Below are 27,494 nucleotides of genomic sequence, written 5' to 3' on the forward strand. Positions count from 1 at the left end.
ACTCATCCGGAAAAAACCCGGGATAACCATGATGGGCGGGCGATATGACGAGTGTACCGGCCTACATCATCGTGTCCGAATCGTAGACCAGTGATTAAGCAGAACTCCTTCCGCCCAAAGCAAGTATACACTGGTGGAAAATGAAACCATATCTCTTCCTCACCACGTTGTATACTGTCGGGTAGATTTGATGTCATGGTCTGAAGCCACAAATGGGTCAAATTAGCATCTCCACCCGGATGCTGTACTCTCAGCCATGGCCCGAAGCAGGTTTCCTCAAACAATTGTCTTTGAGCAGGTGAAAGCTTCTTTGCAATTGTAGTGGCCAGGCTGACTTTATTTCTCAAGGTCAATTGAGCCGAAAAAAATTTCTACAAAAACAATAAACATACCAAGTTAGATATACCAAAACTACACTGTGAAGATATACCAAAAACAATAAACATAAAAAGTAGTAGTTTATTCTTGAAACTAAAATTTGCAACACTGTTTTGTCTTTTGGTTGAAATGAAAATCGCAACGAGAGAATCGCAACGCGAGATGACAATCGCAACGAGAGAATCGCAACGCGAAATGAAAATCGCAACGAGAGAATCGCAACGCGAAATGAAAATCGCAATGCGATTTTGGTTTCGCGTTGCGATTCTCTCGTTGCGATTTCATTTCGCGTTGCGATTCTCTCGTTGCGATTGTCATTCTCTCGTTGCGATTTTCATTTATCTCGTTGCGACTCTTCTGCAAATTGAAACTTGAATGGATTGCATTACTTCAACCAAAAGACAGAACAAAGACAAAGACAAATACTAACTTGAAAATCGCAACGAGAGAATAGCAACGCGAAATGAAAATCGCAACGACAGAATCGTAACGCGAAATGAAATCTAAGTGAAATGGTTAATCTATTATTGAAATGACCAGTAAACTTATCATCAGTTTCAATATGAAAAACCTACAATAATGCAAACATTTCAAAATAAAAATAATTAAAAAAACTAACCCTCGGAGGTTGATTTTCCATTTCTGAATATTGTGAGGGATTTCTGACCGTGAATGGTTGTGAGGGATTTCGCCGGAGATGGGGACGGAAATCTTCGGAGATGGGGACGGATTTCTTCGCCGTAGAGAGTGAGAGATGGAGATGGGACTGAGTTGTGATTTTAGGTTTTAGGTTATGAGTTGCGATTACGGGATTTTGTCTTAATATTCTTTTTGTAATTTGAAAATAAAATACGCGTAGCGATTATAATGGCGCTTTAAATATCGCGTTGCGATTTACGGATACGCGTTGCGATTTTATGTATTATCGTTGCGATTTACGGATACGCGTTGCGATATACGGATACGCATTGCGATTTACCCATACGCGTTGCGATTTACGGATACACGTTGCGATTTACGGATACGCGTTGCGATTTATGTGTGTTCGCGTTGCGATTTTCATATTCGCGTTGCGATTATGGAAAATCGCAATGCGAATTTGTACTATCGCATCGCGATTTTCAAGAATCGCGTTGCGATTTTGGAAACTGATTTGCGATTCTGGAAACTGATTTGCGATTCTGGGGATCGCGTTGCGATTTTTATTTCGCGTTGCGATTTTGTTGGTCATTTTGGCAAATCCAAAAAAAGTTGGTTAAAATCGTATATTATAACTTTTTTTTGGTCACTGAGGCGATTTTCTCTTTAAATTACAAGTCATTCAACTATCAATAAATTATTAATTTTTAAAATATTTAAATTAATTATTTAGTTAATATATTTTTATACATAAATATAATTAAGTGTATAATGAATATTAATTCTTTTAATTATATATTTAAATGATTTTATTATAATAATTACTCAATTGAATGGTATGCTAATTAAATAATATTTTATTTATTCTTAATCAGCTTTTTAGTCATTAATTTATTTTATTCCAAAACATATTTTTTCCATGGGGTCTTCCATTTCAAAAGCCAAAACCCACCAGCCGAGTGAAGCACAGAGAATTCTCCCTTCTCCAAAACTGAAAACTCTGCAAAAAGAAGAAAGAGACCTTAATGCTTCTGGTTCAGTTTTTTCCATAACAACCAAAAACTTTTTAACCTCAACAAGCAAAGAAGAAGAAAATGGCAGCTGAAAAGCCTACCTCTAAAGGCCAAGCATGGTTAGGGTTTAATTTTTCAACTTAATATATCTCAATCCCTCAACAAAAAATATTTATTCTTGTCATTTCTGTTTACAGGTTTTGTGCCACTGGATTACCGAGTGACGTTGTATTTGAAGTCGGCGACATGAGTTTTCATCTCCATAAGGTTAGTAAAGCTTCGAAAATTTCATGTTTTTTCAGTCACTATTTTTTTTCTCAATTTAACGATGCCTTTTTGGATTTTGTTTTCCAGTTTCCTTTGATGTCAAAAAGCAGAAAGCTTGATCAGTTGATAGCAGAGCAAGGTCAGAAATCATCTACTGCAACTGTTACTAAGCAAAAGCGACGTGAAACCGAGACCGAAATTGAAGAAGAAGAGGGTTGTCAGGAAGAAGTTGAAGAAGAAGAAGAAGAAGATGACGAATGCAAAATATCTCTACCTGATTTCCCTGGTGGTTCGGAAACTTTCGAAACTGCCGCCAAATTCTGTTACGGCGTAAAGGTCGATCTCTCCTCCTCCACCGTCGTTCCTCTCCGTTGCGCGGCCGAATTCCTGGAAATGACTGATGAGTACTCCGAAGATAACCTTATTTCCAAAACCGAACGGTTCCTTTCTCAATTCGTTTTTAAAAGCCTTAAAGAATTGATCAAAGCGTTTAAATCATGCGAATCAGTGACGTCTTTAGCGGAATCTTTAGGCATTGTTCAGAGATTGATCGATTCTATTGCTGATAGAGCTTCCTCTGCCGATCAGAATCTGTTTGGCTGGCCAGTGAAAGACGGAATCATCGAAGCCAAAGGCGCCTCGAGCCATGTTTTACGGAACGGATTCGAAACCAGTTTGAGAAGAAAAGCTCTTGCTCGAACCAACAATGTAGAGTCGTGGTTTGAAGATCTGGCATTGCTGAGTCTACCGTTGTTTAAACGCTTGATTTTAACGTTCAAAACGCAAGATCTGAGTCCAGATATTATCGAAAGATGCCTTATATCTTATGCTAAGATGTACATTCCTGGAACATCGCGGTCGAATCGGAAATCATCGTCTTCGTCGGCCTCTATTTTTTCACAGAGTGAACAGAGAGAGCTTTTAGAAACTATAATCTCGAACCTGCCCTTAGAAAAGAGCCACTCCCGCTCATCAACCGCGACGCGATTCTTTTTCGGTTTGTTACGAACCGCCAACATTTTAAACGCATCGGAATCTAGCAAAGCCCCGTTAGAGAAAAAGATCGGGATTCAGCTGGAGCAAGCTACATTAGACGATTTGTTGATTCCGAGCTACTCGTATCTCAACGAAACGCTCTACGATGTTGATTGCATTGAGAGGATTTTAGGTTATTTTTTGGCTGGATTGGAGGAGAGAACCGCTGAAGGAACAGAAGCAAACGGCGACAATATTATTGTCAATAATAATAGTATAAGGCCGTCGGCGTTGCTGGTTGTCGGGAAACTAATCGACGGTTACCTTTCGGAGATCGCGTCCGACGCGAATTTGAAGGCGGAAAAGTTTTATAATCTCGCTATTTCCCTTCCTGACCAAGCTAGAAACTTCGATGATGGACTTTACAGAGCTGTCGATATGTACCTCAAGGTACAATTAGGCTAATAGTATACGAAAACGATTAAATCTTAAGAAACAAGAACAGAGTTAGTTAATTAAGCTATTTGTTGTTTGGCAGGCGCATCCTTGGATTCCAGAATCGGAGCGGGAAAAGCTATGCGGAGTATTAGATTGTCAAAAGCTAACGCTTGAAGCGTGCACACACGCGGCACAAAACGAGCGGTTACCACTACGCGCAGTCGTTCAAGTGTTGTTTTCCGAGCAGTTACAGTTACGTCACGCGATTGCCGGGACATTAATGGCGGCGGAAACGGCGCCGTTGAGTGCGGGAAGAGAGTTGGAGATGAGGAGAGAGGAAGAAGAGATGGAGGAGGAGGGGACAGCGGCGTCGTTGTCACGAGGGGAGCAAGGGAGGACGAGGGGTAACAAGTGGAGAGCGGCGGTGAGAGAGAATCAGATGCTGCGACTAGACATGGATAGCATGAGGACGCGGGTGCATCAGCTGGAAAGGGAATGTTCAATGATGAAGAAGGTGATTCAAAAGATAGAGAAGGGAGGTCCACGTGGCGGTGGTTGGAAAGGGTCATTGAGTAAGAGGTTTGGGTGCAAATTCAAGACACAAGTTTGTGATTCTCATGAGTCAACGGTCACGGAGACGCGAAGGGGAAGGCATGATCAATCAAACCGTCCTCAACACCATCATCAACAATAGAGCTTTCAAATAATTACTTTAATGTAAAGTTTTTTTTTAATTCCATATATTTATGACAATTTTATTCATTGGTTTATGGACTCGTCTTTTTAGGCAGTATTGAGATGGAATGCCTGACCTGTTTACCTTTTTCCTTTTTGTGTGGCAAAAGCTTTAATTTTTAGGGTTATATTTTGTGGGCATTCTTAGTTTAACAACCCAAAAAATCATCATTTTGGAAGAGTACCCATATAAGTCGTTTTTTAAAAAATATATCCAAATTGCACATGAAAGAGTATCTTGTGTTCTACAAAAAAAAACGTTTAGTCATCTCACGTTTGAATATCTCATGTTTAATGAGGTATAAGTTTCTCTAATGTGGATATACTTTTTAAAAAATATAATTTAATATTTTAATTAATGATCTTGTGTTTTGCGTAATGCGGGATTTTTAAGATATTAAAATATTTTGACAAATTATCGCGTATGATATTTAACATAATTCGCGTTATACAAAACGCGAGGTGATAGGTTTCCAATCTAAATCGCAAGTGTTTATAGGCACGTTCGTGGGATATATACCAAAATATTTCAATATCTTGAAAACTCTCGTTATGCAAAACACAAGATTATTAATTGAAATATTAAATTACATTTACTAAAAAGTTTATCTACATTGAAGGAAACTCATATATCATAGAACGTGAGGTAATTAAATGCTTTTTGTAGGATATGAGGTAGTCCTAAATGTATAGTTTGGGATATTTTCTATATAAAAAAAAGACCATATATGGGGATACTCTTCTAAGAAATGAGTTTTTGGGTTATTAAACTAATAATGCGCATTTTGTGTGGGGCATTTCTGCAGTTGCCTTTGGAGTTTTAGAAATTGGAAGCATGAGGAGCGAATGATTATTACTTTTATTGGATGAAAATAGGTAAATTAAAGAGTCAAAACCAATGTTTTTAAAATCGGACCGGACCTTGAACCGATGAAGGTAATAGTTCACTGGTTCAATCGGGTTCAATCACGGTTTAACCGGATTTTATATAAAATAATATATTTTTTAAAGTTTTACATAATATTAAAAACAATATTAATATATATATAACACTTTTTTTAAGTTTATAATATTAAAAAGTATAAAAACATTATGTTTCATAACATATATAAGTTAAAAAACATAAAATCAAGTGAAACAAAATGATTCAAATCAACTACAACATAATATTTAAGGTAAAACATATTAAATAATAAATATAATTATATAACTATAATCAAAAATATAAATTTGGGGCTGAAAAAAATCATAACAAACGATGTCGTTTGATTTATTTTTTTTAAAAACAATCTCACATGGCTAAGAAACATAGAAGAGAATCCCAAAAGTCTAAAGAGAAAAAATATAAGAACAAAACAATCCTACATGGCTAAGAAACATAGAAGAGCATCCCAACTAACTTCTATAAATACTAGAGGTAATTTGACATTCAAAATCATGGAGCCTTTTGGTGAGCACAGAGCGAACTATTCTTTCGCTTCAATTGAGCTCGAATTTTAGGCTTCAATCGAGCTTCTAAATTTTTTTGAGTTCGAGCCTTTTCGAGTTCGAGTTGAACTTGATAATTTTTAGCTCGTGAGTTTTTTTAGTCGAGTTGAGCTTACTTTTAAAGTTTTCGAGTTCGAGTCGAGCTCAGCAGTACTCGAGTTTGACTCGGCTCGTTTAACAAATGACGTCGTTTAGTTTAGTTTTTTTAAAGAAAAAAAGATAACCGGCGGTTCACACCGATTTTGCCGTTTCAAAACTATGATTACTAGAAAAATGTTCCTTTGTTGTTCATATTTTCATCTATGACCTTACAGTTTATAGGACCTCCTCATTGGTACTCATTTTGGGACCATTTTCAATCCAAAAACTATTCGATCTGATCCTTTAATAGTGGGACAGTACAATAACACTTTTGAGCGTGAGTTAAGCCCGTGATGAAACCTATGGTCCAACCAAGTTCCTAGATCTCATGTTTAACTCCATAGGCATTGGATGCTACGACTGCAAGGGGATGTCTAACTGCATCCGTTTGATATGAAGAGTATGTATTTCTCGTTAGAACTCATTTACACTTGTTAGCCATGGCTTGGATCACATGCATGTCTTCAACAATTATTGCATTTCCATAATTATGTCTTAATAAATTTCAAATCAAATGGTTAAATTAATTGACACAATTATTCTAGTTTAATCAAAGTTTTATGTTGGAGTTTCTAGAATTTGTTGGATTGTAGTGATTATAGGTTATTCATCACTTTTAATTTTTATCAAGAGCCCACAACTAATAGTTCATAATAGAATTACATACTATCGATATCGTCTGATTTAAAAAATAATAATTAAAGAACGTGATATAAGGCTCGAGGTAGAGCCCAATAGGGAGAAAAGTTTCCTTAATTATCCTTGCATTATTGCTTATACACTGACTTTTAATATTTATATCAAGCTTTAAGGATATAATGATTATCCATAGGTGACACTGATAAAAAATATGGATGTCAGATAGCAGATTTGGCTGCAACAAATAACATGTCATATCAAGAGTCTGAAAATTATCCTAAGACGTTGGATTTCAAAGGTTTTAGGAATTTTTTAATGCTTCAAAACCCAAGTAGCGAATTAATGTCAATTATGGTGATTCTAATACAAATTTGGAGGTGGTATAACAATAACATTTGGAGTGTAACAGTTATAGATGGTTTGTCTTTTCTAATTTGAATGGAGAATCGAAACCCGTAGTTCCATAGTGAAATAACATATGATCGATATCCTCTAATTTAGAATATCGAAAAAGTGTGAGAGAATACTTAGTGAGAGAGAGAAAGAGTCCGAGAGGAAGAAAAAATCCTTTCACTAATCTTGTATGACGACTTATATGCTGACATTTAATGTTATAGTCAAATCTAAGGTGATGGCACCTACGAATTGGTTTATAGTCATAAAAAATAGAGAAAATAATCTCAGTGACAAAAAATGCCTTATAATATACGATTTTAACCAACTTTTTTTTGGATTTGCCAAAATGACCAACTAAATCGCAATGCGATCGATAATTCGCAACGCGATCTCCGGTATCGCAAACCAGTTTCCAGATTCGCAACGCGATTCTGACTATCGCATTGCGATTTCCCAAATTCGCGTTGCGATTACGTAAATCGCAATGCGAATTAGGAAAATCGCAATGCGAATACGTAATCGCAATGCGAATACGTAATCGCAATGCGATTTACGTAATCGCATTGCGATTTTCCTAATTCGCATTGCGATTTACGTAATCACATTGCGATTTACGTAATCCCATTGCGATTTTCCTATTCGCATTGCGATTTTCCTAATTCGCATTGCGATTTTCCTAATTCGCATTGCGATTTTCCTAATTCGCATTGCGATTTACGTAATCGCATTGCGATTTTCCTAATTCGCATTGCGATTTACGTAATCGCATTGCGATTTACGTATTCGCATTGCGATTTTCCTAATTCGCATTTCGATTTACGTAATCGCATTGCGATTTAGTAAACCGCAACGAGATTCTGACTATCGTAATACTGAATTTCAAATTCGCAACTCGATTTCTGAATTCGCAACAGGTTTTAATTTCGCAACACAAATGTTTTGGGTATATAAATACGCAGCAGCAACAACTCATAACCTAAATCCCTAAATCGCAACCGGCTTCATCTTTTGAGACTGTTAACTTAGGTGATTTTTAAATGCAAACGTTGTATTATGTGGATTTTATGTGTGAACTTTTAACATTTTCAGTTAGGCATGTATTAGTAACTTGAGTTTGAAAATTGCTATGATCTGTTCAGTTGTTATCACTTATGAGGCATTCATTTGACTATCGCAATACGGAAATGACGTTCGCAATCATCTTAATGTCTATCGCAACGCGGAAATGACTATCGCAATGCGAAATGAAAATCGCAACGAGAGAATCGCAACGAGAGAATCGCAATGCGAAATGAAAATCGCAACGAGAGAATCGCAATGCGAAATGAAAATCGCAACGAGGGAATCACAAAGCGAAATGAAAATCGCAACGCGAATTTAGTTTCGCGTTGCGATTTTGTCGTTGCGATTCTCTTGTTGCGATTTTCATTTCGCATTGCGATAGTCATTTTTGCCTTCAAAATAATGCAGATTGAAATCAACAAAATCAACCATTACATTTCAATCAATTAAACAGGCACAAATAAGAATTATGTTCACATCAATTAAACAAATCAACTTTTACAAATCATCTTTTACAAATCAATTAAACAATCAAAAAATAAGCAATAATTCTTATTTCCTCATCTACTATTGAAACAACTTTTGCAGCCATACATCATTTTCACGCAGCTCACTTCTGAGATTAACCTGCAGAAACCAAACATTTGCTCAAAAAACACTTTCTACACATCTAAAACCTACAAACAGCAAATTATTGAATTCTAGGTACTTAACCAAACATTTTCAAACCACAAGCCTATAAACTTACCAATTGTTTATGGACATTTTTATAACGCGGATGCAGGTAGGCAGCATCTCGTATATATCGATCTAGCCATATAATGCCGAAACCACAAGCCTACTGCAGCTTTATCTCTATCGGTGGGAGGTAGATACTTTATACTTCATGTGATCAAACGCTCCAACGCCAAGCATACGAGAGGACCACAATCCCCTCTGGGTCATTTCGTTTGTTGTGGTGCGGTCTCGTCTATGCTAACTGTAATATTGAGCTTCTTTGGCTTCTTGTTTCCAGAACGAGTCCAATAATTTATCGCATCCAAGAATTTAGCCAAATGAGAGCTCCATCCCTTAATAATATCTCTTAAATCAGCCAATGATATGTAATTTATCATGCTGTCATATACTATTGCCTTAAGGGATGGGAGCTGAAGCTCGACGAGAAGCCAATGTTTACGTTCCAAAACAGGGATAAACACCTGCAATCATAAGTAATAATTTATTCATTTGCGCACTTATTTATGAATACCTTTAAACTCAATATAAAATAAATATTAACCTTATCGACCTCCCACCATGCAGGATAAAGTTTAGCTTGTCCATTGCCCAACGCAAATGATTTATCTCGTTGATTCTTCAAGTGAACGGCGTTAAAAGACGTCGGCATAATTGTATATCGTGTATTTCTTTTATTTTCCTTAAGTTTCCTAATTATTAGAAGACGTGACACCCACGCATCGATATGCTGTTTTACAAAAAAAGACATATATTAGTAACTTACATAAATTTAAAAAAAAAATAATCAAATTGAAATATAAGAAAAATATAAGACTTACCCCTCCATCAAAATAGCCATTGTCTTCGACCCCTAATAATACGCCCCACCAAGACCGATCAAGCAACAAATATATATCATCGTTGAGCTTGCATATGTCAGTGAAAACACCCCTGGCTCCGCTCATGTAGATAAAAATCAACTGCGGTCTTAGCCCAAAGGGTGTTAACCAGAATTGTGTCCGGTAGTTGTCTCCTCTCCACTTCAGATACCGGTATGGTACTGGCCGGTAACTCATACGAGAGCCAACTTGAAACCATCATGTCCGGCACGTCAGAGGGTTTCTCAAGAATCCTACATATGACACCATGTGAATTGGGCTCTTGAATGGTGGGAGAGACCTCTTCAACGATGACAGTGGCCCCTTGAACGGTGGGAGGGGACTCTCGAGGAATGATAGGGGCCTCTTCAACGATAGGAGTGGACTCTTGAGGGATGACAGGCGAGTCGGGCTTCTTCTTGCGGTGTCTTCGCACTATTGGGGTGTACGGGAGACTTAATAGCACGTGCACGCCGTCTGATGCGTGAACTCTGTCGTGCAAGAAAAACCCGACGTAAAGCATCCACCTTATCGGGCCGCTAAATAATTAAATACAAATATCAGTAAATAAACAGACATGATATTTAAACAGTGAAAACAAAGACAAATATGTTCCAAACTTGCATTGAATTCACCCAAGTCATTATTCTATCATAGTTCACAAAATGCATCAGATAACAAAGGCAAATATGTTTCAAACTTGCAACACTGTCAACTTAGTATTTTTCTTTGTCTATTGGTTGAAGTAATGCAATTCATTCAAGTTTCAATTTGCAGAAGAAGAATGGAACTTAAAATCGCAACGCGAAATGAAAATCGCAACACGAAATGAAAATCGCAACGCGATTATAGTTTCGCGTTGCGATTTTCATTTCGCGTTGCGATTCTCTCGTTGCGATTTTCGTTTCGCGTTGCGATTTTGATTTCAACCAAAAGACAAAACAGTGTTACTAAATTAGTTTCAAGAATAAACTATTTCTTCTTCTTCTGCAAATTGAAACTTGAATGGATTGCATTACTTCAACCATAAGACAAAACAAAGACAAATACTAACTTCAGAGTATTAAATAATACACAGTTTAGCAGAATTGGCAGCAAACGAACAAATTTACTTTCAACCAAAAGACAAAACAAAGACAAATACTAACTTTACAGTGTTAAAGAATACACAGTTTAGCAGAATTGGCAGCAACCGAACAAATTTACTTTCAACCAAAATACAAAACAAAGACAAATACTAACTTCACAGTGTTAAAGAATATACAGTTTAGCAGAATTGGCAGCAACCGAATAAATTTACTTCAACCAAAAGACAAAACAAAAGACAAATACTAACTTCACAGTGTTAATAAACAGTTTAGCAGTATTGGCAGCAACCAAATAAATTTACTAAGCAATCTAAGTGAAATGGTTAATCTAAGTGAAATTACGAGTAAATTTATCATCAAGTTAAATATGGAAAATCTTAAACTTACCTCGTTGCGTAGAGTATGAACCTCATTCTGCAACGATACTACCATCTCACGTAGAGCGCCAACCTCACCACGTAAAGTAGACACCTCCACATACCATGCACCATTGTTATCGCGTAGAGTATCGATCTCCTCACGCAAGGCATTGACCTCATCACGTAACTCCCTTGACTCATCCCGTGGAGGTGGAGGTGGAGAACAGGGAGATAGAAGTCGTGGCATCTTTGCCGGTCGCCTATCATGAGGTGATGGTGGAGAAGAGGCTCGATGATGTGATGGGATAGGTGATGGCTCTCGTTGTAGAGGTGTATAGTCGGGTCGATCAGGTGATGGCTCTGAGTGAGGTGATGGCTCTCGAAGTGGAGGAAGTGGAGGCTGCTCATCATTCGTGCCATCAAGAAAACGCTGACTAGCTTTCCACCAATCAGTGGCAAGCTCAGCCTCCGTGGGTGTCAGTCTCATTAATGGAGTGTTGGCCTCCTAAAAATATAAAAACTCAAACAAAGTTAAACGTCTACTATTAATAAATTGTTTATATATGATAGTATTTGTGTTAACTTACATTATTTATTGTCGCATATGGTATTAAGTCTTCCCAATCCAACAGACGTTTCCTCTTCCAGGAAATAGCCCTAGGAATATCATTTGAGGTTTTTAATACATATGTCTGCATGCTGGGGAAAGCCTCGAATATCCAAATCTACAAACAATATAATAACAAACATTAGTAATTGTTAAATAATTAATTATAATTTTGAAAACATTATATAGAAATTCTTACCTTAAAGTCCCAAACAAAGCCTGACAAAGTGTATTTCGACCCATCGCCCCGCAAACTTTTGCGGTCATCAAAGGCAGACGACAACTTAGTCCAGGTAGCTTTCCATATATACGAACCCCACGGAAACAGATTTCATGCATTTAGGTCCTCTACCAATAATATTAGCTCCTGAGGAATAGGTTGTCTGGCCTCTATACCTAAAAAGCCGGCATACAAAAGTAGTAGAAGGCATACTCGGACAACATCGACGTCATTCATCCGAGTAAAACCATCTTTCTTATTAAACAATTTCTTCAAGTCGTCGACGTGTAAGTTTGGCTTTTCTATTGACTCATCAGGAAAAACCGTGGATAACCATGATGGGCGGGTGATATGACGAGTGTACCGGCCTACATCATCGTGTCCGAATCGTAGACCAGTGATTAAGCAGAACTCCTTCCGCCCAAAACAAGTATACGCCGGTGGAAAATGAAACCATATCTCTTCCTCACCACGTTGTATACTGTCGGGTAGATCGCTAATCATGGTCTGAAGCCACAAATGGGTCAAATTAGCATCTCCACCCGGATGCTGTACTCTCAGCCATGGCCCGAAACAGGTTTCCTCAAACAATTTTCTTTGTGCAGGTGAAAGCTTCGAAGCAATTGTAGTGGCTAGGCTAACTTTATTCCTTAATGTCAATGAAGCCGAAAAAAATTTCTACAGAAACAATAAACATACCAAGTTAGATATACCAAAAACTACACTGTGAAGATATGCCAAAAACAATAAACATAAATAGTAGTTTATTCTTGAAACTAAAATTTGCAACACTCTTTTGGTTGAAATGAAGATCGCAACGAGAGAATGAAAATTGCAACGCGGAAATGACTATCGCAACGCAAAATGAAAATCGCAACGAGATAATCGCAACGCGAAATGAAAATCGTAACGAGAGAATCGCAACGCGAAATGAAAATCGCGTTGCGATTTTGGTTTCGCGTTGCGATTTTGGTTTCGCGTTGCGATTCTCTCTTTGCGATAGTCATTTCCGCGTTGCGATTTTCATTCTCGAAACTATTCTTCTTCTGCATTACTTCAACCAAAAGACAAAACAAAGACAAATACTAACTTCACATGGTTAAATACTAAACAGTTTAGCAGTATTGGCAGCAATCGAATGAATTTAATAAGAAATCTAAGTGAAATGGTTAATCTATTATTGAAATTACCAGTAAACTTATCATCAATTTCAATATGAAAAACCTAAAATAATGCAAAAATTTCAAAATAAAAATAATTAAAAAAACTAACCCTCGAAGGTTGATTTTCCATTTCTGAATGATTGTGAGGGATTTCTGACCGTGAATGTTTGTGAGAGATTTCGCCGGCGATGGGGACGGAAATCTTTGGAGATGGGGACAGATTTCACCGTAGAGAGTGAGAGATGGAGATGGGACTGAGTGTTGTAATTTTAGGTTTGAGGTTATGAGTTGCGATTACTGTGGACGGTTCAGTTTCCGATATATTAAGAAAAAATTCGTGTTTGGAATTTGAAAAAAAAAATACGCGTTAATACGAATGGCGCTATGTAAATCGCATTGCGATAGTCAGATTCGCATTGCGATTTACGTATTCGCATTGCGATTTTCCTAATTCGCATTGCGATTTACGTAATCGCGTTGCGAATTAGGAAAATCGCAACGCGAATTTGGGAAATCGCAATGCGATAGTAAGAATTGCGTTGCGAATCTGGAAACTGATTTGCGATACCAGAGATCGCGTTGCGAATTATCGATCGCATTGCGATTTAGTTGGTCATTTTGGCAAATCAAAAAAAAAATTGGTTAAAATCGTATATTATAAGGTATTTTTGGTCACTGAGGTTATTTTCTCTAAAAAATATGGTTGATAGATGGTTGATTTGATTATGACATATTACTTGGACTTATTCGAAATCATGTAAAGAGTGTTAATTTCGTGTAGGATGTGAAATTTCAAAAACTTTGAAAGTTTCAATGCTCAAAAGACGAAGAAATAATAACGATAGTTTTATTTTTGAGGTAGATTAAGGAAGAATATAATTAAAATGTGACAACCTTAAATGTTTTAATAAAAACAAATTTATCATCCTTATAATTATATCCAATTTGATGTGATTAATATTTATCAAACAAATAAGGTAAATAAAACAAATCAAAATCAATTATAAAATCCTAAAAACTATTTTTTATTAATTAGACGAGTGGTAAAGAACATTTATATTATTTTATTTTGTGTGAACTTGAACTCATACATTTAGCTTAAGATCACTAAATAAAAAAAATATCTTGATAGCTGTTCGTGGTTGAACTTCGTTGCGGTAATATTCCTTTGTTTCATATTTTTTTTTATTAATTTAAGGAACCTAGGATGGGAGATATGAGAGCTATACCCAATGGCTATTCTAATATATTTCTCAAGTTTGGAGGGTAAAATCGAACCAACAAAGTGAACCCTAAACCCTAAGGCACTTTTGGCCTATAAAGGAAAGCCAGCCGCTATGTAATCGTTGTGATATTTGCAGTTTCTCAGAGATGAATAGAAACATTTTATTTCATCATCTTCTTTCATCTTTAGCTTAGCTGTTTTTTATAGTTTAAATGGTTTTATCTGCTTCATCGGTTATGGGTTTCTTAGTGATGATCGAAAACGATGACGAGTCCGATCTTTTCCATTCTTTCAATCTTGACGACAATTCGAGGCATTTGTCTGAAAGAAATCCATTGTCCTTTTGATTTATGTATTCTTGATTTGTTTTAGAAAAACCAAGGTGTTTTTGGATCTTTTGTAAATGGAATTCGCACACAGGCATAATGAGGATGAATTTATTCAAACATTATCTGATTATCTTGATGATCTATAACCTCCTACTCATTCTGAATGCCTCAAGAAACTCCCAGATTTTTCTGCTGTTCTTATGTTTTGAAGAAAAAGTCTGTTATCAAAACAATGATTTTGATCTAATGTTTACTGAGGAATAATTGTATATATTTGCAAATTCTTTGATAAGCAATTTTGTTTTATGAATTTGAACTTAATTTCTGGATGTTTTTGGATGGAAAATGAAAACTGAGGGAGAGCAGCGATGATTGAATCGTGTATAGATTTAATGAGGGTTTTATCTCTGATTAATTATAATAAATTTCAAGCACTTCTGAGCTGCTTTCTTTCTTTAAAATACATTAAAAGTAGGATTTGGAATGTATTTTGGGCTTTGGTTATCAAATGTTTGGATCAATTTGTATAAGATTGCTTAATTAAGGTTTTCCGCTCAATTTTTAATAAAATGTATGTTTGGGCTTTACTCGATGCTGCAAGTGATGCTGTGCAACAACTGGCGACTCAGCTGGCGCTTTGACCTTTGGGAGCTATAAAAAAGGTCGCCCTTTTTCTCTAGACTTTCATGAAACACCCAATAAACCAAAAAGTTGTTGGAGGACAAAGCTAAATGGGTGCCTGTGTATCCTCAACTTCAACCTCAAGATCAGCCAAAACTGTCGGAGGAGGATCGGGTGCAGTCAAACAGTCATCGGCATCAGCCAAGGTGGTTCACACGGACGGTCGTGTTCAAGAGTTCAGGCAATCGCTCCAAGCCAACAACATCGTTTCTCAGAATCCCGGTCACTTCCTTTGCAGCTCCGAGTCCATGTCTATCGGCACTTGCGTGCCCCATGTGCCCGCTAACGAGGAGCTTTAACCGGGACAAATTTACTTCTTGTTGCCACTATCCCAATCTGATAAACCGCTCTCCTTGCCCGACTTGTGTTCCCTGGCCATTAAAGCTAGCTCTGGCCTTGGCAGGCACGGTGTGGACCTCTCCTCAAGTAACTCCAAACTCATCCTTACGTGATCAAGGTGGTAAATTTTTTGGCTACCGCTTTTGCATTTATTTTTACCATAAATGTGATTAATGTTATATGATTTAGATTGTAAAAGTACGGTTTGGGATTGGTGTTTTCACTTACGAAAAGTAGCGATCCATCTAACTTGGTTTGGCGACAGATTATTGAACACATCGCCATTTTTGTTCCCTCCGAAGCTTGATATTATAAAAACTTAAATGGAATTGTAAATACAATCATGTCAAATGAATGGCTTGGACTACACGCCCTCGCGTAGTTTTAAAAGCCAGGCCAATTAATGCACCAAAGTTTTTCTGTATCTGCTGATTTCAATTCAAAAGGAATTCTTTAGGTTGTTGGGAATTTTAATGTTTACACATATCAGAGGAAACAGATTTTTCTTTTAATGACGAAAACAGAAAGGTAACTTAAATTCGAATCATTGTTGGGAATATCATGATTGTATGACTTAATTGGATTAAACTCGAATTTCATAGATACTTATATAATCATGCGTCACATAGGCAAAACTGTATACAAACCTTAATGCAAATTGCATAACAATTACATCACAAAACATACACCTACCATTTCTATTTTGAACAAGGAAAATGTGAGATCTTACCAAATGGTAAATGCTTGCAAACTGCATCCTGCCATTGATGCTTACAGGGCAATCATCTTACTAATTCTTTAGATATTAGATACCTGAAGGTGAAATTGTGAGGGATCCATTCTATGCTCTTGCGGGATTTGCTTACCGGACGCTTTCTAATGCTCCTACGGAGGGATTCGGGCAAAGATTGTTGGACCATTTCGACGATACCGACTTGACATAGACTCGAGTCCTTTGCAAATGATTCTACTATCTTTGGTAACACAATTTTCAGGTCTTTGCGGACACCAAATGTAGCTCTGATGTACTCCTGTTTAGCAGTTTCCAGCTCTTGAAATACTTTATTCGGCGTGTAGGCGCGAACCTAGTGAAAAGAATAAACATGATTAGAAGGCCGACAATGTGCATGTGGAAAAAATAACACCAAGAAAAAAAATTAACATCTTTCAACGGATTCTTAAACATTCTATCATTAGAGCTAATAGAAAGGGGGGAAAACTCGGAATAAAGACGATATAGTACCGCAGGATTGGAATGGTTTCCCAAACAGAGTGCAAAGTGTAAGAGTGGTTCTGGATGTTCAATTGCATATGCCTGCCTTCTGTCTCCAGTTTTAAACTTTTTCCTCGAAGAAATTAACAATCGAAGCCACTACAAGTAGGAGAAACCTTTAACAATCACAAGTGATTAAAGAATGAAAATCGAGGACATGAAAGATGAAGCTTGAGATCTACCTGTCCGGGGCGTGACATACGACATCCAAGGATGGAACTCTGTATTGTATCCGCACTGACAGTGTGCCCCCCAATGTTATATGCAGCCTGAATAGTACAACGTATAAGACAACACATACCAGTATTAGTTTCATCATTCAAGAGAAGCAGAAATGAAGACAAGCTAGCTTACCCTCAACAGTAGAAATAGTCTTTTCACATTATTTTGCGGAATACCATAAGCCAAAAAAGCCTATATCATAGAAGGAAAGACTTAATACAATATATCTGTGAAACCGGAACTGAATCTATAACAGCAGATTCTTTTCGTTGATGAGAATACATACATGCATCACTAATGAATTGTGTGTGTTTATCCAGAATGCCAACTTCTCTTCATGTCTCAACTTCCTTGGATCGACTTCTTCCAATCGACAAATAAGAGACCTATAACATGACTATTAGATAAACACACGAATACTCACATCATAAGAACCGGGTTTTCTTCTGATGACTTAGGAGACTCACCTGAAATTATGTAGTAAGTTTTCGACATCAGCCAGTTTCTGGCTATCTCTGAAAATCCATGGCACTTCTAGCATTGTGCTATATGGTCCACTAAACTCTTTAAGTCCTTCCACGTGGAAAGGGTTTTCTAACCGTACATCAAAAGATGAATTATTTCTGAACCCTGGACTCCACATCTCATGCTGATCCGGCAGGGAAAAGACACTGGCCGATGATGACATGGATGAATTGGGAGATGAACAGCTGTTTTGAATCAAAGGAGGGTCTGAAAGCTTGCAATATATAGCAGACATACACTTGATCATATCCTCTGAAAGCTTGTTTGGTGTGTCTGGGACATGATCGGAAATTTGAGTGCCAAGATGCTCGGCTAGACTGATTATATTCGATGCATTCTGAGCATACTGTAGAGAACCAAGCAACCATAAATTCCTCAAAGTGTCATACATATCATATGAGAGATTATTCTCCCATAAAGATAAATTGTTGTCTCGTACAGACCAGCATTTAATCGAAAACGTTAAGTACAACGAAACAGAAATGTTGAGAAGAATGCATGGTAAAAGTAAGATACCTCCAGCATGGACAAAGGTTGTGAATGACATGCACGTACAGCTTTATCAGCCAAAGTCTCATCTGGAGGAGATGCCCAACTTGGAAATGCTGAACGTTGTGATAGTGTGGAATGACAACGATGAACACCGGAATCTAATAGTTTTTCTCCTACAATGTCAATAGTCTCCTTCCATGATTTCTCACAGTAACCAGACTGTACAGCTGAATTTTCAACTTTTGATGCATCATAAGGTCCAGAAAACTCCAAGAATCTCCCACTTGGGATATCTACCGGTGTTTTTAACCTTCCAGGGGGAGGAGATTCCCAACTCGGAAATAGTGAATGCTGTGATAGTGAGGAATGACAGCGAAGAACACCAGAATCTAATAGTTTTTCTCCTACAATGCCAACAGGCTCATTCCTTGAATTCTCACTGTAACCAGTCCTCACGGCCGAGTTTTCAACTTTTGATGCATCATCAGGTCCGGAAAACTCCAAATACCTTTTACTTGGGGTAGCTACTGGAGTTTTTAACAGTTCATACCTTCTACTTGGGGTATCTGCTGATGTTTTTAACCTTTCATCTCCTTTAGCTGGTGAAATTGAAGACACTTTTTGATCAAAGGCTTTCCTATACAGGGGGAGGAGGTATTGTTCCAAACATACAACTTCCAATTCTAAAACAGCAATTTCCTTGATTAGCTCCGTAGCTGGCTGTAGAAAAGCAGAGTCAACTGTCAAGAGGGAGACATAAAGAATGTATATTGAAACAGTGAAAAGTTAAGACAAGATTCTAAGAAAAGCTAAGGTAAAAAATTGACATAAATGAGAATTCAATTGTTCATTAAGACTAGAAGAATCAGTGTCCAGAGTGATACAAATAAAACACATGAAGGAGAGGAAAAACAGAAAAAATCCCAGAGAATAAGAATTTAGAGTTACCTTAGATACGATGGATACTGATGTTTCATTTGTACCTTCATGGGATTTGGTTCTATAACCAAATGCTTTTTCGACAGCACGGCGAATCTCAAACTGATCTTGGAATCTTTTCTCAAGCTGCAAAATCTGCACCAAATGAGCAATAGAACTTCAAAACTTAAGAGCTTCAGCTTAATCTTGGGTCATAAATGACCAGAATAAGCCACTCCTGAACAGAATTCAAGCCTTGTAAACACCTAAAGATGACCAAAGTGATATAGAACTGACTCAGTTGCAGACCTCTTGCTTCAAAGAGCTTCGGACCTCGGAGCTTGGGGTGGGAGATTGCTTCTTCTGGGTTTTGGCAGAGTTCTTCAAGCGCCTCATATCCTGGTGCCACATACATCAATCAGAACATTGGCCAATGGAGATATGTTCTTTAGCACCAATTCTTTAGCCTTGCATGGTTATACCCCAGTTTTTTTCATGCATAAATACAATATTTTATTCAGCTCCATCAAGATTTATATCAAAGAATTTTATTATGTAATTCCACTTTGAAACTCCTCTTATAAACTATCATAATATGCATACGATGAAAAAGGAGGAAAAAAGAAAAGAAAAAAAAAGAAACGTGGGGAAGAACAGGGAAAAAGAGATCCTTGTAATAATTTATATGACTGGCACTTTACTAGGCCTTTGCATTGGATGAATGGGAAAAGTAGTCATTAGTCAAAAAACCAATAAGATAATCAAATAATTTGCTTACAAATTACTTAGTGTTGAAGAAAAAGGGAAATAATTACCAGCTTTATATGATTTAATTCTTCAAGGGAGTTATCCAAACTTTCTTCTTCATCTCTTTGCTTACCAGGAAAGCTGCTATGTGACAAAATCAAACACCGAAAATCAATAGATAGAACTTGCAAAATGCAGGATTTGAGGACAGCCATTGATGGCAGAAGCTAGATTTCAAGCAGTTTCATGATTTAAATAAATTCCCTTTGGAACTCAGCTGGACCACTAAAAGTATTTAATGAAGACCAAAACCAGGAAGTATGGACATAGACCCAAATCAATAAGGTTTTATACTTCTGTGTAAATGCTTAAACTTCCGAGTTTTTTTCCCTTTAAAGGAAACCCCATCTCAGAACTGTGTAGAGAAAAAGTTTAACATTTACAACAAATGTGATAGCAAACTAAACAAAAGATTTTTGAACAGTCACCTCTTGGAACGCTTATGTCTTGAAGATAACACTTTCAACCCCAACATTTCACTTTCTCTACTGCTTTGAAACCCCATCACTGAGAAAATGGTATCTGAGAAAAAAATGGTTCATATTTGACCAGAAAGACCAAAAGATGGCTGAAAACGGAACAAAGTAGAGACCTTTAGCTCTTTACCGATTAGACTCTAGAAGATAGAAAAGAAAAAAAACAAGGGAACACCAGAGAGTTTTGAGGAAGATGAACGAGCAGAGTACGTAATTTTGATAGAAGAAAAGAAAGAACAAATGGGTTCTCAGAGACCCTTTATTACACTCAAAACTAGACTTGTCTTCTTTCATTTTCATGGGAACCAACTAACATGCAGAAAGTGATCATTTTGCTGATAAAAAATAGCCTGACACTTAGCAGCCTGGACTGAAAAATGCTTTTGCATAAAAACCCAAAAATACGGCTAAGAAAAAGATGAGACTTTTGTTGGCTTTTGACCAGTGTTTCTTTCTCTTTTCCTTGAGCTGTTCACTTTCACTCACTCTATAAACCACATAGATTCAGCAACTTGAGGAGCCTCTCTTTTTTCTCTTTACATTAAAAGATGTAAGTGGGCTAAGGGAAGAAGAAAGCTTTGATTTTTTTTTGACACTACACCCCCTTCATGTCAATTGTCAAATAGATGTCTAAAAGTAGGCACTGTTCTTCAATCAACCGACTACCAAAGGTCTCTAAAGTAGACAATTGAAGGAAGATGAACACTGGTCTATGACTGTATAGAGCTTAGAAACGAATAAGTCTTCGAAATCATTTATTTATATTTCCGCATTCTTGTCGTTTTCCATTGTTGAGAAGCAAGTGGGAGTTGTTGACCATCCTTCCTACCATGTCTCATGCTGTAATTACAATCTACATTATACTGTATAATACTTCAATCCATTCAGTTTCATACATGTTAAACATAGGAATATTATTCGAGTACAGAGATCAAAAGTCAACTATTAAAGTAAATTCATAACTCTATATCTCCTTTGATCAATTTTTTGAGATTAAACTTTTATACAAATAAATGAAATCTAAGATTACATGAATCATATTATTTCCCTGAATAATAAGCCAAAACTGCAGAGCTACATGGCCATATGAAATTCTTGTCTTCATACATCTTTTCTCAACAAAATCTGAAAAAGATCTAAAGGTCAAGTTGTCTTTTTTCCTCTCCAACTTCACTGTAGCCATGACATTAGCTCAGCACATTGCTTGAACTTGGTGCATGATTCGCCAACTTGTTTGACACAAATGTGAATACCAGCTTATCACATGTATGTATATATGACAGAAGTTTCTGTCTCATAATTGTCAACTCAAGCAACTGATCAATTAACAAAACCATCATTTCTTGCGTCAAAATGGTTGCTTAAACATTGGTGAAAATATGGTTAGTTTGATAATAAAGTGTTAAAATATTTCAACCAACAAGGCCATTAACAAAAGCTGGTATTTGAGTTGGCTTTTCAACCAATCTAGAACAATAATACTGAAGCAAATAATTTAGGCTATCCGGCAAACTTCCATTTGATTATATTATCGAACAGGTTCATCACCCAATGATCCTTAGTAAAATCCCAAAATCTTTTTTAAATGTCTGAAGCAAGTCCTTCCAAATATAAAGGATTATGAACACTAAGCAAAAGGTAATAACAAAAGTACCCTCTGACCTCAAAAGGGATGAAAGGGGAAACTGAAAGTAAACATTTTGTGGGGGTTCTATTTGTCTAAACCTTCTTTGTTTGGGACAAAACAAGCTCCTAAGTCCTAACAAGATATACCCATATTTGTCACAGAATCTAAATAATTAAAATAATAAACTTTACGTATATAATATATAATGATTAAGGAGCTTTAACCTTTCCCAATATCAATACAAAAAAATAAGTTTGTGTGTGTTGTAAGGTGGCCAGGTCTTTCCCTTTGTCCCCACACTCAACTACTGAGAACAAAAAGTTTATTTTATTATTCACTGCAACAATGAAGAAAAATAAAGAGTTTGCTTATTGAAAAACATTTCCATTAATAACTGTTTGGTTTGCAGCTTTTTCTATATTGAGAATCCAGAAAATTCCAAAAGTATTATCCATAAACAAATGTGTATAGTAAGCAAGTTAGCTTTGAGAGAGAAGAAAAATATAGTTTTTCAATATGATTAAACTTTAAGGATTAATTTTAATTAGTATGTATAACATAATATTGGTTCAAAAGATTTTCAATTATTTAATAATAATTATCAAATATCTCTACAAATATCGTACTCAAATCTTTAGAGATGATAATTATCTCTTTAACCGATGAAATCATACGAAAATCAAAATTTTCAAATAAAAGCGACAGACATACTTCATATATCAATGGAACTTGACTGCTTTAGACATTTCCACCAAAATCTATTCATGTGATATTGACCAAGAAACTAACATCTATTCATGTGATTATTGAATGTTGAAGATATAGGATGGTTTATTTAAAGAGCTGTTGAAACTTGGAAATCAGTATGAAGTTGGTGAAGAGTAAACATCTTGAAGTTGTAGAAAATCTACAAATCTCAAGGAATCCTTGCTACAAAAATATTCAAGTGATCAATGAAGACAAATTAGAAAAGAAGACAAAAAAGATGGATGAAAACTCAAGGAATTAGCCAGGAAAATTTTCAGGAAACAATTTCTAAGGAAGAAACAAGCAATATTGGTTCATGGTTCTTCGTGTCTATGCTCGGTTTAACCTATTAAATCTTGCCGTGTTATTGTTAATTTGGAGTTACCAATGAACTCTTTGGACATCTCATAAATCTAAGATTTTATCGAATTTCAGTTCAATGTCATCGATTGGAAATTGAAATCTAACACATAAATAATCATATTTTTTTAAAAAATATTAATGAATTTAGAATATTTTAATAATATGGATTCTAATAAAAGAAAATGTATTTGAGATGTTAAAATCGTAAACACTTATTCGTAACCATGGGGGTCGATGGCTAATGGATTTTTCTAAATTCATTGGTATTTTTGTTCCGTCTTGGAGGCTGAAATTTGAAGTATTTACCAAGGGTTGTTATGTACGAAGGAACTGGGTTTCGCTCAGGTCCTTATGGAAGTCGACAGCAAGAAAGTTATAAAGAAATTTCAATGTCAAAAGCGAGTCATAGCCAAATAACTATGTTGCATCACATCGAGGAATTGCTGCATAGGGAGTGGATTTTGAAATTCATTCACACTCTTCACAACGGAAACAAAACGGTAGATTGTATGACGAAATTGACGGATGGAGATACTAATGATTGCATCAAGTTTCTGACACCACCGATGGAGGTGCACGTTCAATTACAGAAGGATTTGTCTGCGGTTGTTGCTGTCTGAGCATCTGTAAACCATGATTTAGTCTCTTTTTACCGAAAAAATAATAAAGTACTTGTGGTACTAAGAGAAGATACACTTCATACGGTCATTAAAAAGTCTAACTTGATTTACAAGTTATTGTTATAAAATAACGATGAGTGAATCAATAAGAGAGAAAACTTGCACAAAAAAGAGAAAACACAGTCATTAAAATAACAATATTACAAGAGATTTGCAGTTTAATCAAGACTTTTAAATGATTCTAAGTATGAGTCTAATAATAATCATGACCCCTATGATTTTATTTATAAACTAATTATTCGATGAAAAATATTATAATGAATTTTTTTCTTAGGAATTCTTACTCTAGTCACAAATTAACGTAAGAAGTGTAATTCTAGATTTGATGCGTGTTAAAATCCGTATTTAGATTAGTGATGGCCTGGTGGGCTTCAACTAGAGAGTCTCTACATCCATGGTAGATCTATATTCCCCTCTCAACTTTTACCAAAAGAGTTACACTACAAACTTTTCAAATCTAATCTAAACATAGTTCAACTCACAAAACTCTAGCCATTTTGTACCAATAATTTGCCGATTCGATAATGATAATTTGACAGGCATGCATGAAGGAAGCATAAAATTTCCAAATGAATTTTTGAAGTTAGTATCATTTTGCACTCAAGACCATATCTTCCATAAGAAAAGGACAATTCAGATAAACAATAATGAAATTTGACGATGGTTCTTGTCAACACACCTTTTCGTCCTACTAGGATTCGAACTCCTAAAAGTAGGATAGAATTTTGCTAGGATTTAAACTAAACTTCTAAAAATATGATAGAGTTCTACTATTATTTAAACTCCTAAAGATAGGATCCACAAGCATTATAAATAGTCATTGTAACTCACTATTGTAACACATTCGGAGGAGGATATACGAAATACCAAGCAAAAAATTACAAGCAACTCGTAGCCATTTTTCGAAGCATTTATATTTTGAAAGGTAAAGTTCATACCTTCGCATGTTATTTTTCCTTACCCTTGTTGTGTTTTGATTTCGAAAGAAAACTGAGAGAAGTGTTTTCGGCCGATGAACGGGGACGTTTTCGAGATATATTTTTGTAGATCTAGTCCTCGAGGCTTGTGTTTTTAAAAAACTATTCGGATTTTTATAAACGGGTCGTGTGGATCCGCGTGTTTTGTCGTTTTTTTTCTTCGATTGGCTTTTAATTTTGACCCTAATTCATTTTTATTTTAATTTAACCCTTATATTTATATGTATATATGTATATATTTAATTATATTTTAATTATTTATTTATTATATTTTTTTATTTTTCTTTGCGTTATATTATATTATTTTCCTATTATATATATATATATATATATATATATATATATTATTTTTTTATCTATGTTTACTTATTTACTATGTTTTTTTACTATATTTTCCTAACGTTATATATATATTCTTACTTTATTTTATTTTATATTTATATGATTACTATTTTTTTAGTTAATATTATATGTATATTTATTTTTCATTTATTTATTATTATTATTACTATTTAGTATTTTATTATATTATACATATATTTTTATATTTTTATATATTTTTTATTATTTTATTTATACTATTTATTTATTTTCATTATATTTTTAGTTTCTTTGCTCTTATTATTATTTTTCTTTTTTAAAAAACACTTTACCTTTTTTTATTCTTTTTGTATATATATTTTATCTTCATTTATTTTATTTTATTCAATTTCATTTTTTTCATCCAATTATTTTATGTTTATTATTATTGGTTTCATTTATTTCCTTGGTTTACTCTTTATGTAACACCCCAACCCATACCCGACCCGGATATGAGTCAGAGATACTACATTGACTTTAAAACACAACTCTTAACAAATAATAGTAAAATATTTGTACTTATATTAAGAAAATACAATAATATACATACTGTAATATAAGTTTACCAAAATATTCAGAGCATACACAACTTAACTCTTTAATTACATGCCAACTGCCATTTACATAACAAAATGACCTACTGATTAAGTTGCTTCTGATCTGATGGTTGCAGGAGTAATACTGTCAAGCTGCTTCACCTGTCTCGTCTAATTCCTCGGATCCTACGTGTGAAACACTCACACGCTAAGTCATCGACTTAGTGAGGCAATAATAATAACCAGGCAATGTAATGTAATGAAAATGTCAGGATCATATGAGATGAGATGCAAACATGTACTTAATCAATGTAGTATACTTCATCAATATCCATACCTGTAAGCGTATGACTGTAACATTCATGAATCTGTATTAATAAGTTTATTGGCCCATGATAGCATATTGAGAACCTAAGGTATTTGAGTAATGTGAGGTTGTGCACTATGCTGTCACCACAGCTCGTATAAATGCACCGAAGTGCCCCGTAGAATTGCACCGAAGTGCCCCGTAGAATTGCACCGTAGTGCCATATAATGATGTCCCTAAGGACCACATAGAATTCCTTAAGAATCATATACATATACTATGGATCAAGTATGTGTCTTTCAAGACTTCACACAGGTTCCAAAGGATATACATATGTCCTAAAGAACCGAGTATACCCTCTACCCTTGGCATGCCAACTATACCTATAGTTCTCATCTACATAACATGGGCTTTTACATTTCAAGTAGTCTATATCGCGTAGACATGTAAATTCTTACCTTTTCACATAGCTCATAACTTTTCCCATATAGTCATGTCATATAATGCATTTTATATGAATTCATGTCATGTCTCATAATACCGACTATGCTTATGTACCAAGATATGAAATCTAGACTTATCACAAGTCTAGAATGGAGTATATTTCTATAATCATGCTATGCATATGCACTCACCTATACTTCTTTGCCTTTTCCTCGATCGATCCTACTGGTAGATTGTTCCCGAACTTGTGTAGGCTCGGTATCTACATAAACATAATTTTTAAGAATGATCATCAGATGTCTATGTCTTGAATTTAAGCTTTAATAGCTTACTAATTTAAGGAAATTATAGCTTAGTCTTTCTTTCTTTCTTTTTTCTCATGGGGGAATCGGTTCCCCCCTGGGGATATCGATTCCCCACTAGCATTCTGGAATTCATATTCGTTGAGGGGGTATCGGTTCCCCCCTGGGGGTATCGATTCCCCTCTAGCATTCTGGAAATCATATTCGTTGAGGGGGTATCGGTTCCCCTTGAATGGGTACCGATTCCCCTAGCCCGAAAATCCTAATTTGAGCTCGGAAATCATCCCATTTCAGCTCAAACATACATATTTCATTCTCTTTACTACTCTTAGCTTTCATACACTTACTTTAACTAATTATTATCCATTAAATACCTCTAAAACTTAGAAATCTAATTCTCCATGTAGAATTTAAGAATCCAACCCAAATTCCAATATGTTCTAATTTGAATTCTAACCCCTCATACTTCTTAGTTAGCTTCTTGACAAGTCAAAAATCTTATTCAAACTTCAAAAACTCATTCCTATCAAAATTTCATCTAAAAATTCATTTTCCAAATCTATCTCTAAAACACTTATCTTGTTGTTTTAATGTCATATAAGCTTTCCTTTAGCTTATATTACATCCAAACTTTCATTTCCAATCTTAAAAATCAAAGAAA

The 27,494-nt window shown here is 35.6% G+C and overlaps 2 protein-coding genes and 2 non-coding genes across 4 annotated transcripts; 3 read left to right on the forward strand and 1 right to left on the reverse strand.

Moving 5' to 3' along the window:
* The first annotated feature begins 1,988 nt into the window (after positions 1–1,988).
* LOC120130993 (BTB/POZ domain-containing protein At5g66560-like) lies at positions 1,989–4,424 on the forward strand. Its single transcript, XM_039148120.1, has 4 exons — positions 1,989–2,149; positions 2,228–2,297; positions 2,385–3,722; positions 3,811–4,424. Exons 1-4 carry the CDS (start codon positions 2,112–2,114, stop codon positions 4,402–4,404), a joined length of 2,040 nt encoding a protein of 679 aa, XP_039004051.1. The 5' UTR covers positions 1,989–2,111; the 3' UTR covers positions 4,405–4,424.
* Positions 4,425–14,671: 10,247 nt separating this feature from the next.
* Positions 14,672–14,758, forward strand: LOC120131103. The gene has a single exon (XR_005516896.1). It is a non-coding gene; the product is annotated as a small nucleolar RNA SNOR75 (small nucleolar RNA).
* An 87-nt stretch (positions 14,759–14,845) lies between these two features.
* LOC120131094 lies at positions 14,846–14,920 on the forward strand. Its single transcript, XR_005516888.1, has one exon. It is a non-coding gene; the product is annotated as a small nucleolar RNA Z105 (small nucleolar RNA).
* Positions 14,921–16,449: 1,529 nt separating this feature from the next.
* Positions 16,450–21,137, reverse strand: LOC120130995. The gene is made up of 12 exons (XM_039148121.1): positions 20,621–21,137; positions 20,443–20,521; positions 20,023–20,095; positions 19,517–19,606; positions 19,238–19,363; positions 18,314–19,009; positions 17,740–18,143; positions 17,559–17,658; positions 17,405–17,464; positions 17,233–17,319; positions 17,021–17,149; positions 16,450–16,862 (listed from the first exon to the last, which is right to left on the reverse strand). Exons 2-12 carry the CDS (start codon positions 20,517–20,519, stop codon positions 16,560–16,562), a joined length of 2,145 nt encoding a protein of 714 aa, XP_039004052.1. The 5' UTR covers positions 20,520–20,521; positions 20,621–21,137; the 3' UTR covers positions 16,450–16,559.
* Between the last annotated feature and the right edge of the window lie 6,357 nt (positions 21,138–27,494).

Source organism: Hibiscus syriacus, unplaced genomic scaffold (assembly GCF_006381635.1).
Source record: "Hibiscus syriacus cultivar Baekdansim isolate YM2019G1 unplaced genomic scaffold, ASM638163v2 tig00110548_pilon, whole genome shotgun sequence".
Classification (NCBI taxonomy): domain Eukaryota; kingdom Viridiplantae; phylum Streptophyta; class Magnoliopsida; order Malvales; family Malvaceae; genus Hibiscus; species Hibiscus syriacus.